Consider the following 17,399-nt stretch of genomic DNA (forward strand, 5'->3'; position numbering starts at 1 on the left):
TAGTAATCAGGAATTCGAACGGGACGGAGAAACGAGAAATCGAGAAAAGCTGGCTAGGAAATATTTCAAAACCACCACGGAGGAGTGACAGTGCAAAATGCAAAAACGAACGGGCTGGCCAGGGGAAGAGGGGACTTTTTATTCTCTTCTTCCCGCAAACTAGCCAACTATGGCCAGGACCGAACGGTACTTGGGTGGCCTGCGGTTGGCTGGACCCGGTTCAGGACGTTTATGTCAGTACGGTATAGTCTGGTCTGTCTTCAGCTAGATAGATTCAAAAGTTAACCTGTCCACCCGGTGCAGGCAAAATCCACGATTCCATCCTTCGATCAATCAGATGGATGCGTTCGCCTCTAGGCCTCGTTCTTGATTCGCCCCCGTCCACTCCCATGCCACCACATGCCATGCACGACCTCTATTCAAAGTATTCTCTGCCATCACTACTGGTAGTCTGTATGTACATACACGATGTAGGTATGTAGGATGTATCGCCTTCCTGCCAGAAACACTTGTATTACCCACTCTGTTGGACCTCGACCGGACCTCTTCTGGCACTGCCTGCCGCTAACGGTTAGATCTTTTCATCTACTCGTCCCCATTTCGCATGAACTTCAAACTTCAAACATCCCACCTATGCGTCTGCTTGTGTGCTGGTGTCCATGCAAGGGGTTCCCCTTCGCCGGTTTAAGCTACTCGGAGCCGTCATCACGATATTTCCCAAAGAAAAACCACCCAAAGGCCAGGCGCCCAGGTTAATTGTCGATGCCGTTAGCCTCCGTTTCCAATGGCGGCATTCCTCCAACCTAACTTGGGAGATCACATCAGGCTGCAATTGCATCCCCTAGTGAATAATCATTGGAACGGTTCCTTTTCAGCCGATTCCGTAGCGCCATATCTAAAACTCTTTTGTCAAAATAAGTTCGAAAAGCATGCTGTTAACGTGAGAGACAAGGCTGGAGATGTGTCATGTGAAGGAAGTGGGTTCCTTGTCCATCAACGTAATGCAAGTCTTCATCAGTGACAATATGTCTCTATTCCTTCACACTACGTACGTCCAAGGTACCGGGTCGACTCGCCACTCTCTCTCACTAATAATCAATAGAGTACCCCGCAGTTGCGTACAGACGACAGTTCTTACTGTTATCTTTGCCACCTCCGCAGGCTAAATTAAATCACAAAAGCTAATATTAACACCCCTGGTCTAAGCACCGTCTCGTCGTTAGAATATACAACTGAGTTGCGTGTTGAGTCCTTTCCAACACATCACTGATGATATATCACGTGATTCTCGATCCTTGCGTTGGCGGAGGAGTGGTGGAAGCTGTCTGTCTCCAGGCTGCACTTTTGAGCCTCTCCACCAAGCTCAGGGAACAGTCACTCCAGCTTTCCTTATCCTCCGGCACGACACCATCAAAACACCAAAGCAATCCTCCTGCATCTTCCATATCCTCTCCTCTATTTCCATCATCGCGTAGAAAGAACAGACACCAAATACACAAAACATCATGGATGTTGATATGCCAGATGCCGGCCCCTCCAAGGCTGTAGCCAGACCCAAGGGCGGTGATGGTGACGGAAAGAAGAGATTCGAGGTCAAGAAGGTACATCCTCACGCCATGAAACACGTACCTCCGTCTATTTTTTTCTGATGTACTAACCTCCCGCCGTGTCATCTAGTGGAGCGCTGTTGCTCTCTGGGCTTGGGATATCGTCGTTGGTATGGTTTACTACCCCCCATCTTTCCATATATATCCTTCCTCTCGAAACGAAAAAATACTCCGAGAACCACGTTGGCTAACACCCTTTTCTTTTCCTAGATAACTGTGCTATTTGCCGAAACCACATTATGGACCTTTGTACGATCCCTTCTCATCTCCATCTATCTATACATCCATTCATACATTTATCCAACCGTCATATTCCAACGCTCGCTGCCCACGTTACTCTATATGTACCCACTAGAAGTAATGCAAGACTGACGTGTCCGCTACCATTTCTTATCTCATAGGTATCGAATGTCAAGCCAACCAGGCTTCTGCCACGAGTGAAGAATGCACAGTAGCTTGGGGAATCTGCAATGTACGTGGTCTCTTTCACATCAACTGCCCCTCCCCTTCCATTATTCCATTCCTCCTGTTACCCTCTCTACTTCCGACTGCGATGACGCAATATACACTTCAAAAACGACAGACGAGGCTGATATATTGAAATTTAGCACGCTTTCCACTTCCATTGTATCTCGAGATGGCTCAAGACTCGTCAGGTCTGTCCATTAGATAACAGAGACTGGGAATTCCAGAAGTACGGTCGCTAGATTATCAGGGAGAAAAAGGACGTATTTCGACGAAAGGGGAGAAGAGGCAGCATACGATCACGAACGAGGAAAGCATTTATACGAACCGATGAACTACAAAGCAAGCGTTTCCGGCCACCAAAAAGCACCCTATTTTGGAAAGATACCGTTTTTTATTATTGTTTTTCCCTTTTGATTGTTGAAACGACATATAGATGCAAGGATTCTCATTGCATTACATGAACGACTATTCTAACGGCCACGGTATATTATGCCTGGCGTGATCACACTTCGATTCTAGTGCTTTCTATTCTTTTGCGGTTGCTTTTTTTTTTTTTTTCATTCTGGTTCTTTTTGGGACGGAGAAGAATGGGAGCATGGTTCAATGACAAAAAGGGAAAAGGCAATGCAAGGCAAAGCACGGCCCTACTATGGGCTTTTTTTTTTTCTGTTGTTTCTTTTTGGTTTTGTGGGTTTTCAATATACGATAAGGAATGGAGAGATTTGATATCTTCCAGCCAGCTAGCTGTTTGAAAGTTCCATGTGTGCGTGGTAGCCGCCTCGTAGTCTGGGTGTTGCATGTAATCTCGAGGCCAGCTGTATGCGTACCGTGGCCAAGGTACATTACAGACAGGTTGGTCTTGAGCCCAGGCTACAGACAACTGCTAGATCCCAACGTCATAGATTATGCTAGTGCTGCTGCGCGTGCCCGTGGGGTCATAGCTCTATGGAAATTCACTGTTAAATGCGATGACTAATGAACCTATTCAGCTTATCAAGGGGGTGGGCGGGGAGATCCGAGGTTCCGAGTGCGACGAAGAGGAATAAGGACAAGTCCGAAAAACATGCGGCGGGTCAGCCGTCGTTTAGGGTCGATTGGAACTGAGGCGCTCGGGTAGATTCATGGAAGTGAGGCTTGATAGTTGAGCTATTAAATCCGAAGGGAGGTGGGAGGCGCAGCCGTAGGCGGACAGGCATGGCGTTTGAACAGCCACATCTCGGGGCGTCTAAAACTGTGGCTGATTGGTTTTGCGGGCTGAGGTTCAAGTATCGTGATGGTAATCCGATCCTTGATAGTAGTCTTGTGTCCTTGATATGGCGTCCTTTTAACTCTTTAGTCTTGATCGATTGGCCAACTGACCACTTGGTTGCGAGACTACGTCAAGATAGTATTTGGAGCTGTGGCTGGTTGGTTTCGGGAGCTGAGATTTTAACTTCAGTATAGTGATGGTAATATGATTCATGCTTGATATGACGTCCTTTTGACCCTGTGGTCTTGATCAATTGATGACTTGACCAGTTACGAGACTACGTCGACTGCCTGGACACTGGTCGCATTCGGATGGCCTAGCAGAGATTACGAACGCCCTCAACCATTACAGCTGGGTATCGATATCCAAGAAACCCACAGTATTCACTTGATACATATTACGAGTAGTAGCTTGTTTTCGAATTTTTATTCTGGCCTTTATTTTTTCTTGCTGCGGAATACAGTTCCATTGTTCTCCGTTTCACTACACAAAGAAAATAAAAAAAAGGAAAAAAAGCCGTGATATATAAAGACAATTATTCGATGAAAAAAACGGGAGCCCAGTGATGTGTGAGTGAGAAAAACGGATCAAGAACAATGTGGACATGAGGTTTTGCGGGAGGATGTTGGTGAAGGAGGAGAAAAGGATTGTACAAGAGTTTTTTCGGTTTCTCATTATAATTCGTAATAGGAGGTATTTCTATATAACCATATTGTTCGTATTGGAAGCAGAGACGACTGCTTCCTTAGGACGGAAAGAAGAGAAACCGAGGAGGTGGGAATATGGTTATAAGTGGTGGGAGTGCGTAATGAGTTCAATTGATGAGGAACGCTCATGATTAGGGTACTCGAGAGGGAAAAAAAGGTAAAGAGCACGAAAAACGTCAAGGCAGAAAAAAAAAGGTATAGGAATAACGGATTTACACCGACTCCAAGACCTTCTCCTTGAATTCCCTCTCGACCTTCTGGCCGCTGTCGTCAGTTGTCGAGTCACCGTGGAGACCGAGGAGGGCACCGAGGTCGAACTTCGGCTGCTTCAGCAGCTTGACCTTGCGGACGTGGACCTGGAGGTTTTTTTCATGTCAGTACTTATATGCGTTTTTCACATGAGGATTTGGTGGATTGGCGACGTACGTCCTTGAGTGGGTAGATGGACTGAGCAGCCTTCTCGATTTCACGCTCAATGACCTCTGGGATGAGCTTGGTGGTGAGCTGGGCGAGAGTGCAGCTGGAAGCCTCCCTCTGGATGATCTCAACCATCTTTTTCCTGATGGCACGGATTTGGGAAGATTGGGCATAGGTGGTCTTCTTGATCTGGTTTGGCCGTCTGCTGGTGAAGCCAATGGCGAACAATCTGAGGAGGTAGTCGTCGGTAGTCTTGACGGTGACGTTGGCTTCAATGAGAGTCTGCCATTTGCGAACCAAAGATCGGAGCTTGTCGGAGGTGAAGTCGAGACCGTGGAAGTTGGTCAAGCAGTTTCGACCCTGGACTTCGTCGGTGCGTAGCTTGATCTTGCGGAAGGAGTGACCCTCATCCTTCTGGAGGTCGGCGAGGGAAACCTCGAAGACACGGCCCTTGAGGGCGTCGTTGGCGTTCTTCAAACCAGTGGTGCGGTTGACGAGAGTCTTGCCGGCACTATTTCAGAGAAAAAGCAATCCTGCTTTAGTCTTCTTGTTCTCCTCCTTTCTATCGTTTCGTGATGGTTTGCTGATGTTGTTCACTCACTCTCTGACCTGGAACATCGACGGGGCCTTAAGGTTATACCAGTCCTTGTTCTTGAAGGGGTCGACGGTTCTATAATCCAATCAGTTCATGCTGTTCCTGGCGATATCTTCCGAATTTCGTTCTATTCGCTATCGAAACCGTACCTCTTCTTGAGACCCTTCTTTCCCTTAGATAAACGCTTGTTCTTGCCTCTATATGCCACGAAAAACCATCCATTAGTCTCCAGCTCCTAATCTGTACCGGTCGTCGACGAAGCGTGGGAACATACACTGCCATGTTGGATAAATGTTAAGATTCGCAAATGTCGAGATTTAGAGGTCGAAGCGAACCGGATGAAAGGTGGTGCCGGGATGTTATCGATGGTCGTGATGTCGAAGTTGATGCTAGCCGGTATTTCGAGATCCTTTGCCAGTGGAAAGCTTTCTCCCACACAACACCTAAAAGCCAAGACCGTCTAAATTTTGCTGGGAGGGTTTGGGCTGGTTGCCCTTATCTTATCAGTGGGATCAAACGGTGGATATACCACGTGACTAAACAACACGGACAACACATTAGTTTGTGCAACCTGGAGACCACTCACACAACACCTCGCCCGAGCGCCCTCCACGATGTTATGCATCGACGTTATATCACCCAGTGAGGATATATCTCCTAGCGCCGCTGCATCTCAAGCGGCACCTCTAGACTTGGTTCCCTCTTAGAACGACGAACACGAGCCGCTGCACTCATCATTTTCGTATAATTATAATTCTATACTCACCGCTATAAGATCATCAGCCCCGAGATTGCAATCGATTGCAACGTAAGACACATATATGACGGCTGCGCTTGGAGCTCTGGGTCTAGAATCCACAGCCTGGAAGATATCTGGATTTTAACTGGCATCATGCGCCGAAGCAGCCACTATGGCTTTACAGGCGAACGCCCCAAGGCTGGCTTCCATTGCACCGGAACACCAGCTGTCAGAACACCTCCCCACTGATAAGACATCATACTAATGTCTTAGGAATTGCCCCGAGCTCTATCGGAACGCTCTTGCAGAGTGCATGCGTCTGCATATGTACGTCTATCGAGGAGGTTGGTCTCAACCTGTCTTTTGCTTTTCACATCATGAGCTGGTTTGCAAACTCTTACTCAATCTAGTTGATAATACGGTGGGCTCAACGGCTGGGTTATTCCGTATCTGCGAACAGATGGAAGCGAGGATGACCCCTCAATCCAGCAGGCCCTCAATCGCGTATCGAGCAGCGTTTATGGCAAGGTATCCATGACAGCCGTCATTCGTACCAAGGCACTTGACGAAATGGTGCTGTATTTCCGCTCAGTATTTCCTCCAAAAAGAAGGCTTCCCTAATTTCAAAGGCAATCTACCCGACATTGTCCTTCACCCCTTCACTCTTCCCAGGTAGATTGAGTCCTGATATGTTCCATCTGCCACCTGATGTGTTGTTATGTTCCTAGCTTTGGGCTATATCACATAACGTTAACGCTCGGAGAAGCTTACAGAACGCCAGGAATTTTAATTGCTATAATATAAGATGCTATTGAGTACCACCTGGAAGCTCTTTTTCCCCACAGCGCGTACAGGAATGCAAGAGAGGAAGCATCTGGCGAAAAAAAGAAGTGGGCATGTGAGCTGCTTTGTCGTGTCGAGATCCTCTTGGTGTTGTCTTCATGCTCGGGCATGGGCAGGGAATGTGTTATTGTTGTCGGATTATTACTTTCGATTCGTATCACGCTCTCTTCGGTTCGTGGAAGCGACAAACACTCCCTGCCACTGTCCGTTTTGCCTGCCTTTGACAACGAATCCGATATTTCGCAATCTCTGCTAAATGCAGCGGATATACAAGAGGCAAGAGAGAGGCTGGAATTTCGAAACTACCATCTATCGGATGCTACCACCCCTACCCGATGCCTTTCCCTTTTAAAATTGGCCATATTTTGACATGACATGACATGCTATGACGGGCCCTTGGCCTTGACTTGAACGGGGGTCTTTTTTCCCTTGTGGTCAGCAGTTCGTTCGAGTCGAAGACGAAAGTTTCACGAGCTCACATGACATCCCCAATATATTATTGCCTGCTAGGTTCGATCAATTGACCAGAAAGAAACAAAGATGTTCGCCACGCAAACGGAAGAGAGCAGGTGAACTGCAATTAAACGGCTGAGTGGGATTGCGATAGACAAGCGTCGATGCATCTCAGCCTTTTGTTTCGAAACGATAAGGCCGAGGTCCCTTCAATATCATCATACCCTTGACCCCACGAAGACAGAGCGGAATCTCTAAACGGTTATGCCGCATCTGGGTAGCCTTATAGGATGCATTGCCGCATCATCAGCTTCCGCAGTCTTATTCGCAATGGTGATCCAAGCGCGCGATTTCTCTTGCAGCATATCCCTTCTAGTCTAGTGCTACGGGCTGATCTGTGTCGGCACGAAATGTCATACTGGAAGACAAATGAGATTCGAGGGGGCATGTTTCGCCTCCGAAACGCATCCACACCGGCCGGCATACATGGGAAGTATTGAGAAGGTAGTTTGGGGCGACCCGGTACAGCAAAAGGGTACTTTGAAGATACTTTTGCATAACAATAGGACCCCTCACCAGCACTATTCGAATCACACTGGCAACATCCGGCGTCGACGTTGGCACCCAAGCGGGAGGTTTGGGGAGATAGAAAACAGCAACCCCGCCCGCCCTTTTCGCAAGGTGAGGGATCCCATGAGGCGGCTAACCTTAGGCACCCTCAGCAAAACAGCAGCGATACCCGAAGGGCAAACGAAAGAGAGGGAGAACGTTTTGCTGTTTTTCCCCTCTCTTTTGCTCGATTCCTGCGACAAACCAAAATCCACTAAGAACACCCACCAAATTTTACTGGGAACCCTGCATGGAGCCCTTCCGGGGTCTTCCAATCTGCAAGATACCTTGCTCATATTTATAGATTGCGTGCGCCACAGCAAGTGCCGTCAACAACCTCTTTCTTCCTTTTCTCTTCGAAAGCTAGACTAGACTTCGTTGCACCCGCTTTTTCGAATATCGGAAAGCAGGAGGCGGATTATTCAGGCCCAGTCATTGTCAACCGAGTTACGGATTGCCTCCCTCGACGTCTATATTTGACGATAGACAACCAAAGACAGTACTCGGTCAAGACCAAGACTCTGGCCGTGGTTGGTGCTAGCAGCCTTCCATCCAGTCCGGAACCAAAGACGCACTAGACGTGCGCTCCGACTCAACTAAAGCCGCTGAACAAACTGGCTTAAACAGCAGCTTTATGATCTGTCAGTCGCCGCCCCATCCTTACTCTGAACGCATCGGCCCTGCTCAGGAAAACCAGACGACCTTCTGACCTGACCTGACTTGACCTGGAACCCCATCTAGCTCTGTCTCTTGTCTCCCTCCTTGCTTTTTCCCCTTCTGGCTTTCCACCTTTTCAATTTTTCACTTCTTTTCTCTTCGTCAATACATTTCTAGGATTGTTCTTTTTTTTATATTTACTTTTTCCCGACAATTTCTCCAGAGCTTCTTTTTATTCTTTGGCCGGCCTACTTTTTCGATATCTTCCCTTCGGATTTCATCCTTTTTGAAGCAGCCCTATAATATTACTCCGTGCAGTTGACTTGAGCTTGTCAAAAGATAGCACCGGGAGCCCCATCTTTTTTTTTTCTTGTCTATTCTTCCCTTTTTGTTTTTTTTTTCCTGGTGAGATACTTAACCAGAGCCTGATCCCAGTTCAGTTGGTCCGCACAAGCACACCCACCTTTACCTGTCATTCAACGGTTCGTTCCCGCCGGACAGCAGAAAAGAAGCACCACCGCGCCCCTCAAAAAGAAAACTCCATCCACATCTCCCCTGGGAGCCTCACCGCCTGCATCTCAAACCTCGCCCGTCCCTTCTAATTTTCACTTAGCTTGCTTGCGTATCTTCCTTTATTTTATTCACTACCAAACTTAAAAAGATATCCTGCCGTCTCAAGATCTTAAGTTGATATCAAATCACCTCACTTGCTCAAACTGAAACGTTTTTCTTTTCCTTCCCAACGACGTCCGCCCGCCCGTCCGCCCTCGGTTTTTTTTTTTTCTCGACTTGTTTGCGCCGCATTTTATAGTCGGCCCTCAATGGGCTGTAGCGATCACCTGAGGAGATTAGTATAACCAAACCTAACCAAACCAACCTCACAAGCCACCACCACACTCCACCGACAGACATGTCCGACGAAGAAGGAAACAAAGGGCGCCAGAGCAAGGAAGAGCGTGCGGCCATGAAGAACGCAGCTCGATCGCAGCGAAGTGCCAAAGCTAGAGCGCTGCTGGCCAACCTCATTCGTAAGTCCACCAAAAAAAAAGCTCCTTCCTTGCCCTTGTCGAAGTAATTTTGTTTATATATTTGTCATGGCTGGAGAAGCCGATATGGATGCTGACAACAATAACACCCAATTCAGACGAACAACACAAAATCGACATCGAACCTTCGAAGATCACAAGCACAAAATACGTTCGCGAGCTGGGCCTGAAATTCGTTACTGCTGACGAGCAGACCTACCCGTGGCCGTACATATCGACATCTCAAATTAGCAGCCAGGACCTAGCACAACTTGAGGCTGCAATTGGCAATGCAAAAGTCACAGCAGTTAAGGTGTGTGCCTGCGTCGGCCTAGCCCGTATCCAGTATTCCTTTGCTATCACGGCAGCTGCCTGGATATTATCACTACCAGCTGATATCTATTATTGTATTTTTTTTTCGGGCTAGCCGTGATTGAACGAAAAGGGGAGAAGAAAGAAAGAAAGAAAAAAAAACCATAAGCTGACACGAACTTCATAGGATGACATGTACAATACCGCTGCGCAGTTCCGTTCACGCTCGTCCATATCAACACCATCACGACCCAACCTAAGTCCGACTAGTAGCTTTTCCTTTACAAATCCTCACGACCCACACGGAAACCCACCCCCGGATGGTTACAGGATTCCACCTCCATCTTTGCCGCCGCTTCAAACCCAAGCTCCACCACCTCCTAGTCCGCATTCGCATTCGAGACTCAATTCCCTGGCGGAAGCGAGTTCCGCTCAAGCATCTGCAACCTCGGCGCATCCTTCTTCTGCCAACCCTGGGCATCACTGGACTGGAGCGGCAGCTGCGGTTTCAACATCAACACATATTAGCTCCCCACCCGAAGCGCCACCTGCGGGTTCCGTGTCGCAGACTTTGATAAATGAGGCTAGGAGCGCCACTGGGTTTGCCTCATCGAATCCGAGAAAGAGAATGTATCCGTTCGACTCCCTGGATTCTCACGTGGAAGAAGACTATATGAGAATAAAAATACCAAGGAGCAGCATAAAGGAAATCATCGAGGCAGAAACTGCAGTTCATTTAGTTCGAATCAGGGAGCTCGAATCACGAGTAGCCGACTTGGAACGGGACGCTGACCGGCAAAATAAAGAAGTCCACCGGCTACGGAACGAGAACGAGAGGCTACGGAAGGATCTAACACTGCAAGGCGGTGACGAGATGGAAAGATTAAGGACGGAAAATGAGCATCTCAAGGTTCTAGGGCGTAAATTGTTCGACTAAGAGGAAGCAGAACATTTCCCCACATCTAACCAATACACATTTCCTTTGTCAAGATTGCTATAGCTCAATTTTACTATACAGGATTTTTTGCAACTTCTCTTCTTCAACAACGTTGACCGTCCTAGTTTATCTAGTATACCCTTTTATCAGCAGCTTTTTTCCCCTTTGTCTTTATTACGGCTTCCTTCCTCGTTACCGAACGCGATCTCCTTTGCGAATTTTTACGACAACTTCCTTTTTTCTCTAAAACAGCTCCGGGGTTTTTGGAGTATGCGTTTCCTTACATTTTCGATTCGATAACACCCATTTATTTCTTCAATTTTTTTTATTAATTTTTTTTTACAATTTGGCAATCGGCGGTATATTTTCGAATATCACGAATTTATTGCATGCTTCCCTATCATGAATAAGATACACATTTTAGCCAGCCCTTCTTCTCACCAATTCTTCTAAACCCTTTTTAACCCAAATGTATTTAACTATCTTGTCTCCTTCTTCTTCTGCACATATATTTCTATCCCTTTCGATTCTCTATCTACCTATTACATTTTTGGCCACTTCTTTTTCTTTCTTTCTCAAAATTTTACATTTCAGAACTTCAATTCTTTTTGATACCCTCTGGCACTTACACTCTAGTTAGCTCAGTGGCAAGGAATCACCAACATGTATTACCCTATCTTTATTTCTTTTTTTTTTTCCTTCTCTGTATGCCTCATAGAAGATTCATCCCATCGCGTACATAAAAAGTGGCAACGGAAAGAAAATTAAAAAAATAAAAAAATAAAAAACCATCAATTCATAATACAAAGAAAGATGGGAAACCAAAAAAAGAACAATTCCTATGTAGAACCAAAAGACCTAGAACAAATCCACATAACCGCTACACCCGTGGGGAGGTGGAGCCTACCGAGAACCCTCCCTCATTGGCCGCCTCTCTCTTTGTTCGATCCAAATGCCACTCAAAAGCCGCTCCCTTGCGTCCCCAGACACCAAGCTTTACCCGCCACAGCATGTGGACAAACTTGCTTTGAGATCTTCTCCATATCGAAAGTTTAGAGAAAACAAAAAGGACATATGGGAGGAACATCAGGAATGCGCACTTACAAAAAAATTCTAAGCCTTATATCCACCAAAGCAAGTCTATCAACGGAAAAGATAAGCGGTCATGCGCCACAACGTTGACATTGCCCTAACACTTGGATTTTTATTCTTATTTAATATTTGTGTGACTTAAGCTGCCTCTAGTTTATGGAACGGGGGGGAAACTTTAAAAGCCACAAAGCGCTGTCTCCCTGTGCGGTGGCAAAAATATGCGATGGCTGGTGTAGACGCCAAGGGATGGGGAGAACCAAAAGAGATTTGGGAGTTTCATGTGAATGTCGAGAGAGGCGTTCTGTGGCACATGAGTCGTCTGGGAAACGTGGTGCAATCAATACATACGGATCCGAGTTATCGCGTAGCTGACCTTGCGAGCTGGCTTGTATGGATTGTCCGTCTGTATACAGATGTATGATATGCCGGAAAACGGAACATTCCATGTCGATAGAATACTTTATTATAATTAATTGTGATGTATAAGTCCCTTGTGTGTTTCTACTCCCCTTTGTTATGCGCATGAGAGGTCATATGAACATGTATGTACAGTTTGCTCAATCTATCGAATCCTGAACAAATCGTATCCTATTGATATCATGATGGGCTATGTACAAACGACCATGCCGTTCTCGCATCTTTGAGGACCTCCCTGCGGATAACGGCCTCGGAATTATGAAAAAAAAAAAAAAAAAAAAAAAAAAAAAAAAAAAAAAAAAAAAAAAATTTCGTGAGGAGAGTTTCGAATACTCCACGGTGCAAGTTTGCCAAGAGCTGTGCGTGTGTGCCGTTTTCTGTGGGTCCTGCAAGATGGAAACTAGAATCACAGCATATATCCGGATCGATAATGTCGTTTCGATTGGGCAATTTGGTTAGACGTGAGATCCTTGAAAAGGCAGGGCTCTGGTAGTTATAACTTTAGCTGAGGAGAGCTCGAAAGCCACTTGACCAACGAAACTTTGGATGCAAGTTGCAACATCACCATCATATTGCATATATTAGCACGTGCCTCAGTTCCTGCTAGTAGAGTGTTCGATAACAAGTTTCTACTCAATCGATGGCTCCTATAAAACCACAAAAGCCAGATATACGCGAAACTAAGTATATGCAGATATGTCTATCAAGAACTAGGAAGAAAAACTTGGAGCTGTAGGCCGGCCTGACAGCTTGGGACAATCGACGCGGGTTGGTGCGACGTCAACGTCGTAGTTTAGCCGCAAAAGACGCCCATCTGGGAGGAATGCAAGCTCAGCAGGTCCCGAGCGATGCAGGAAACCTGCTTTTCCCTCATCAATGAAGATCGCAACAGAGAGTCCCCTTTCCCAGCCATGTGGAGAACGTGCAACGCGTGGGCGTCGAGCAAGAACACTTCCTATCGAATCAATAGCGAAGTGTGAGGCCGCACGACGAACATCACTGCCTCATGGGGAAACACACGCCCCAGCGAAGAGATACCAGGCGAGGAACCAGAAGGTGGGATGGGATTAGCTTTTTCGGCAACGTAAGCCTTTCGCCGACTGGATCAGGTTTCATTCTAGAATGCCAGCCTACAGGTGGTACTAACCTGTCGGAGACCCCAAGAAGCTAATATCGGAGATATCGATGCGGCATACCGGAAAAGTCTGGATGTTAGGCAAGGGATGCGGCATGAGGCATGAGGCATGCGCATCTGAGGAATGTGTTGAGATGCGGTTGAGTTAATCCCATATGGTAACCATACTATAGAGGCTAAGTCTCAGCCACCATCGTGCTCCAATCTCGGATATAACAACAAATATGTAGAGCCTCCGCAGGGAGTCGAAGACATTTAAATGAATGAGAGAGTCTCTGAGACAATTCGCATCTTCGGACTAGCTGGGAGCATAAAATCGACGGCCAGGCAGTTGTGTGCATGCAGCATATCAATTGTCCTTCACAAACGTGGTCCGGCTGCATTAAACTTTCAGACAAAACCAAGCGGGAACCCGATCGATCTGATCGAGATTCCGCTCCTTGCTGCCTGTTGCCTTGTGATCAGAATCAAATCAAAGACAGGAACCACTTCACCAGCCGCTTCCCAAATTAGGCAGGCTGAAACTTACCAGATGCGTGATTTGGTCAAGACGCCATACCGCGGCTCATCGAACAGCGAAGCCAAGGTAAAGGCTTTTTGATGAGGTATTAAGCAGCAGGCACTGTGAATATCGTTATCCTGCAGCGCAGGGTCCAATTGATACTGCCGATAATAACGACTTGGTGTTAACGTTACGGATTGATCTTTTGGAGATAAGGCTGCTGCGTGTTGTTGATGTTGGTTTGTCGAGGTGCGTTGCGCGAGGTCAGGGGTTTGCCAAAACAATTCTAGCGAACATTCGAATCTTCCTCGGCTTCCTATTGGCCGCGACTGCAACATCCAACACGCCCAACTCACTCCAAATACAAAAAAGAAAGTTAAGTTGGCCGCATCAAATGTTGCCCGTAATGATTGCGAAGTCTCAGATGGTCGGATACACGCAAAGGACTTTGGGTCTCAGACGAAAAAGTTTACCATGACAGCAGCGCTGTTTGTCGTCGGGATGCATTTCCCGTAGCTGCCGTCCTGCGCTCGTATGCACACTTCCGTCTAATTACGAATATTACCTAGGAGCTAGCATGCCCCGTAGCTATTTCCCGGGATAGAGTTATTGGGCATACAGCTCACTGTTTACGGCGATAGTACGCACATAAAACTAATATTGACTCTATTTTCCTAATTACAACTGGGGGGGTTGTCTCCACAAGACTCGTCTCAACTCGCGAGCTCTGCAATGTTTAACTTTAGCCACCAAATGGACCAAAGCTGCAAAGGTTAAATAGTTCTTAGCAAAAAAACATTCTAAATAGCTTCTCTACCGGGCATCGCTTAGGTACAGACGTGTATACCATGCCCTTAACCCAGCAAGATGGTGAAATATTTTATCCGTACGCATGTATGTAACAAGGACGTGCGGAATCTGGCTCCCGAGCCTTAGGGCTTGTGGTTGGGGATAGCACACCAATTAGACCTCAGCGGTGACAATTACGAAAGGTTTTATCGAGTTTGCCCTTAACAAATTAAAGCATTCCTAATACGGGTGCTAAAATATGTTTATTAGATGTCTTAAAGAGGTCTCACTGTACATATACTTCAGCCGTGACGGAATACAACATGAAACTCGATCTGAGAGCTGGGATAAGCCTGCGGCCGAAAAGCCAACAAATTCCTGCAAAACAAAGAGTGCGGCAAGGGGAAATCTCTGCAATTGATAGGTTCAATGGATGCGGCGGCTAGACCCATATATTTCTTATAAATAACTAAATAGATAATCTCGCGAGTTTGTTACCCATAGACTCGTGTTCGCGTCTTGTCAGACCTAATACCCGTCGATTAGCCTCGTACGAACCTTAAGGCCGTGGTCCAATATCATTGCTTACAAGGGCCTATCTCGTCTCGTACCTAGACCCGGTTGGGGCTTATCTCGATCGAATATATTTCATATTCTTAATAATCCTTTAAAAACCAACCCGAGGTACCTTTAGCCAAGTTTAAAAACTATCCATCTGGCATATTAATATGGAATAGAACACTTTGTTGTGACGTTCGTCGACGGCTCGCGAATCCGAATCGATCTAGAAGATTACGCATAAAATATCTGATTCGAAACCCATATAAAAACAAGAGAAAGAGACTAATATAATAACAGATATGCATTAAATGTGTAAACCGGTCGTCTACTTTACGCTCCCAGCTGGTCCGAAGATGCAAATTGTCCCAGAGACTGTCTTATTCGGACAATTGTATTTGTAGAGCCTAAAGATCTAGCTCAGCTATTCACTCCCTGCCACGTCTAAATGCTAATCCTACTTATTGGTAGCATAGTTAGTTGGCCGATGACTGGGTTGGCAGAAAAGAAAGAGGGAAGCCCCGTATGCACGTGTAACGAAGATGCGAGCTACCCCATTGACTACAACCAAACAGCCCGAGAGACTGTTTAGCGGAAATTTTTGCCAAAGGCTCAATTAATAGTACCTCTACTTATCTCGTAAACCAAATGCTACTGCGAAGACCTCTACCAAGGTTGCGTCGAATAATTATAAGGGAGCAGGAGAGCAGATGTGGATATTTTACCATTTGACGGGTGCTTTCACCAGCAAAGGCAATCCCATTCTCAATTCAATGGCATATCCCACAATACCAATGCTGTGGGTGCTCCCTCTCGTCATGCATGCTTTTCGGTTCCGTATGATAGCTTAGAGAGATTTCATCTTTCGTATGTAATATAAGCAGATTTATCTAGTTCGTTTGGGGAATCCTATTCTCACGCGCCAGCTTCCACGAAATGGTTACGGGAATCCAATTATAATCGTTAGAGTACTGATATATCGAACGAAATCGATACCACTGGCCGATCGACGGTGCTTGACTAGCACTCTACGCGACTACGCGAGAGTAAACTGTACGAGGGTAAATCGTGCGAGAGCACCATTAAGCTTCCTCCGTCCAGCCCGTGGAGCACCATAGTTCGTGCGCGTGACTATCGTATGTATAACGGGGGTGGAATAAATATACCTATGTCTTGAATCCGGCACCGTTCGACATTAGGTGTAAGAAAATCAATGGGCGCAAGAAATCGATAGCTTATCCAAAAAATATTCTGATAAATAAATCACTCTTTGTAAGTTTAGGTATTTGTTCCTTAAGGAGTAAACTACGATACATATATACCACGAGGGGAGTATCGAGCTACCCGTCCGTAGACTCTCGAGATTTTCGAGGACCGGCCCCCTCGGTTATTTTTCAAAGAAATATATACTAGCGAAGGAGTTAGAACTCTGTGCTTAAGATTTTCCGGTTCTTCAGTTCTAATGTCTGAGGCAAATTTACAGTAGATAGAGTATTTTATTTTACAGCGTCTCTAATATCATGGGCCTCGAGTATCCCGCAATGGGGATTATATACAGGATTACGGCCAATTAGCTATTTTCCACGTAGTTATAGATTTAAAGTTGACACCTAACCCTTTGGCCCGCTCGGTACCCCCAAGCTTGTAAACTATAAATTATAACGAAGTTTAAACTAAGCTAGACATGTGGTCGTTTAGTACCCTAAATAGCCTTCTGGATCTAGGTTGTAAGTTACGACGAAGTTAGAGTCAAGTCAAAATTCCGACACTCTTGCGCGCTGAGAATCTTCTGGGGTAAGTTATAATTTATCTCGTAAGCCAAATGCTACTGCGAAGGTTATAATGCAGCCTGAAGAAAATTAAAGGCTCGCTTTCTTATATTCCTATATATCTATGTTGTAATCCTTTGGGTTGTGGGTTATAGTAGTCGTCTCGGTTGTAAATTATAATGGATTTTGACCCCCATTTTGTGACGTCTGGGGTACGAGACCGGGTCCGGCCTTCTTACGCACTGCATAAACCCAAAATTGCAAGTTCCAACAAGGCCCAAATCAAGTCAGACGCTTAGCTGTAAAGATCCAAGTAGGGAAGATATTGTGTCTGTCGATTGTATATGGATTTGTCGATACAGGCATACCAGCACCCATGAGCTACTATCTAGTTGAGTTCGGTAAATGAACGGCTTCTTGCGTTAATTGAGTCATCTATACGTATTTAGAAAATACTTATCGATGAATCATTCGTTAGGTTGCCCGTTAGCCCTCAGGTAGATTTGAACGGCGAAACTA

At 46.1% G+C, this 17,399-nt stretch overlaps 3 protein-coding genes across 3 annotated transcripts; 2 read left to right on the plus strand and 1 right to left on the minus strand.

The window, feature by feature from the left end:
- Positions 1-1,505: 1,505 nt before the first annotated feature.
- Positions 1,506-2,314, plus strand: DFL_007742 (uncharacterized protein; the record flags this gene model as incomplete). The annotated part of the gene is made up of 5 exons (XM_067637372.1): positions 1,506-1,601; positions 1,678-1,717; positions 1,818-1,856; positions 2,009-2,079; positions 2,216-2,314. The coding sequence occupies 5 exons, from the start codon at positions 1,506-1,508 to the stop codon at positions 2,312-2,314; spliced, it is 345 nt and encodes a 114-aa protein (XP_067488895.1).
- Positions 2,315-4,243: 1,929 nt separating this feature from the next.
- DFL_007743 (40S ribosomal protein eS1) lies at positions 4,244-5,325 on the minus strand (the record flags this gene model as incomplete). The annotated part of the gene is made up of 5 exons (XM_067637373.1): positions 4,244-4,387; positions 4,458-4,959; positions 5,050-5,118; positions 5,193-5,240; positions 5,318-5,325. 5 exons carry the CDS (start codon positions 5,323-5,325, stop codon positions 4,244-4,246), a joined length of 771 nt encoding a protein of 256 aa, XP_067488896.1.
- A 3,929-nt stretch (positions 5,326-9,254) lies between these two features.
- DFL_007744 (uncharacterized protein) lies at positions 9,255-10,618 on the plus strand (the record flags this gene model as incomplete). Its single annotated transcript, XM_067637374.1, has 3 exons — positions 9,255-9,372; positions 9,489-9,682; positions 9,869-10,618. 3 exons carry the CDS (start codon positions 9,255-9,257, stop codon positions 10,616-10,618), a joined length of 1,062 nt encoding a protein of 353 aa, XP_067488897.1.
- Between the last annotated feature and the right edge of the window lie 6,781 nt (positions 10,619-17,399).

The sequence above is a fragment of the Arthrobotrys flagrans genome (assembly GCF_004000055.1).
Source record: "Arthrobotrys flagrans strain CBS H-5679 chromosome Unknown unitig_8, whole genome shotgun sequence".
NCBI classification, from domain to species: Eukaryota; Fungi; Ascomycota; class Orbiliomycetes; order Orbiliales; family Orbiliaceae; genus Arthrobotrys; species Arthrobotrys flagrans.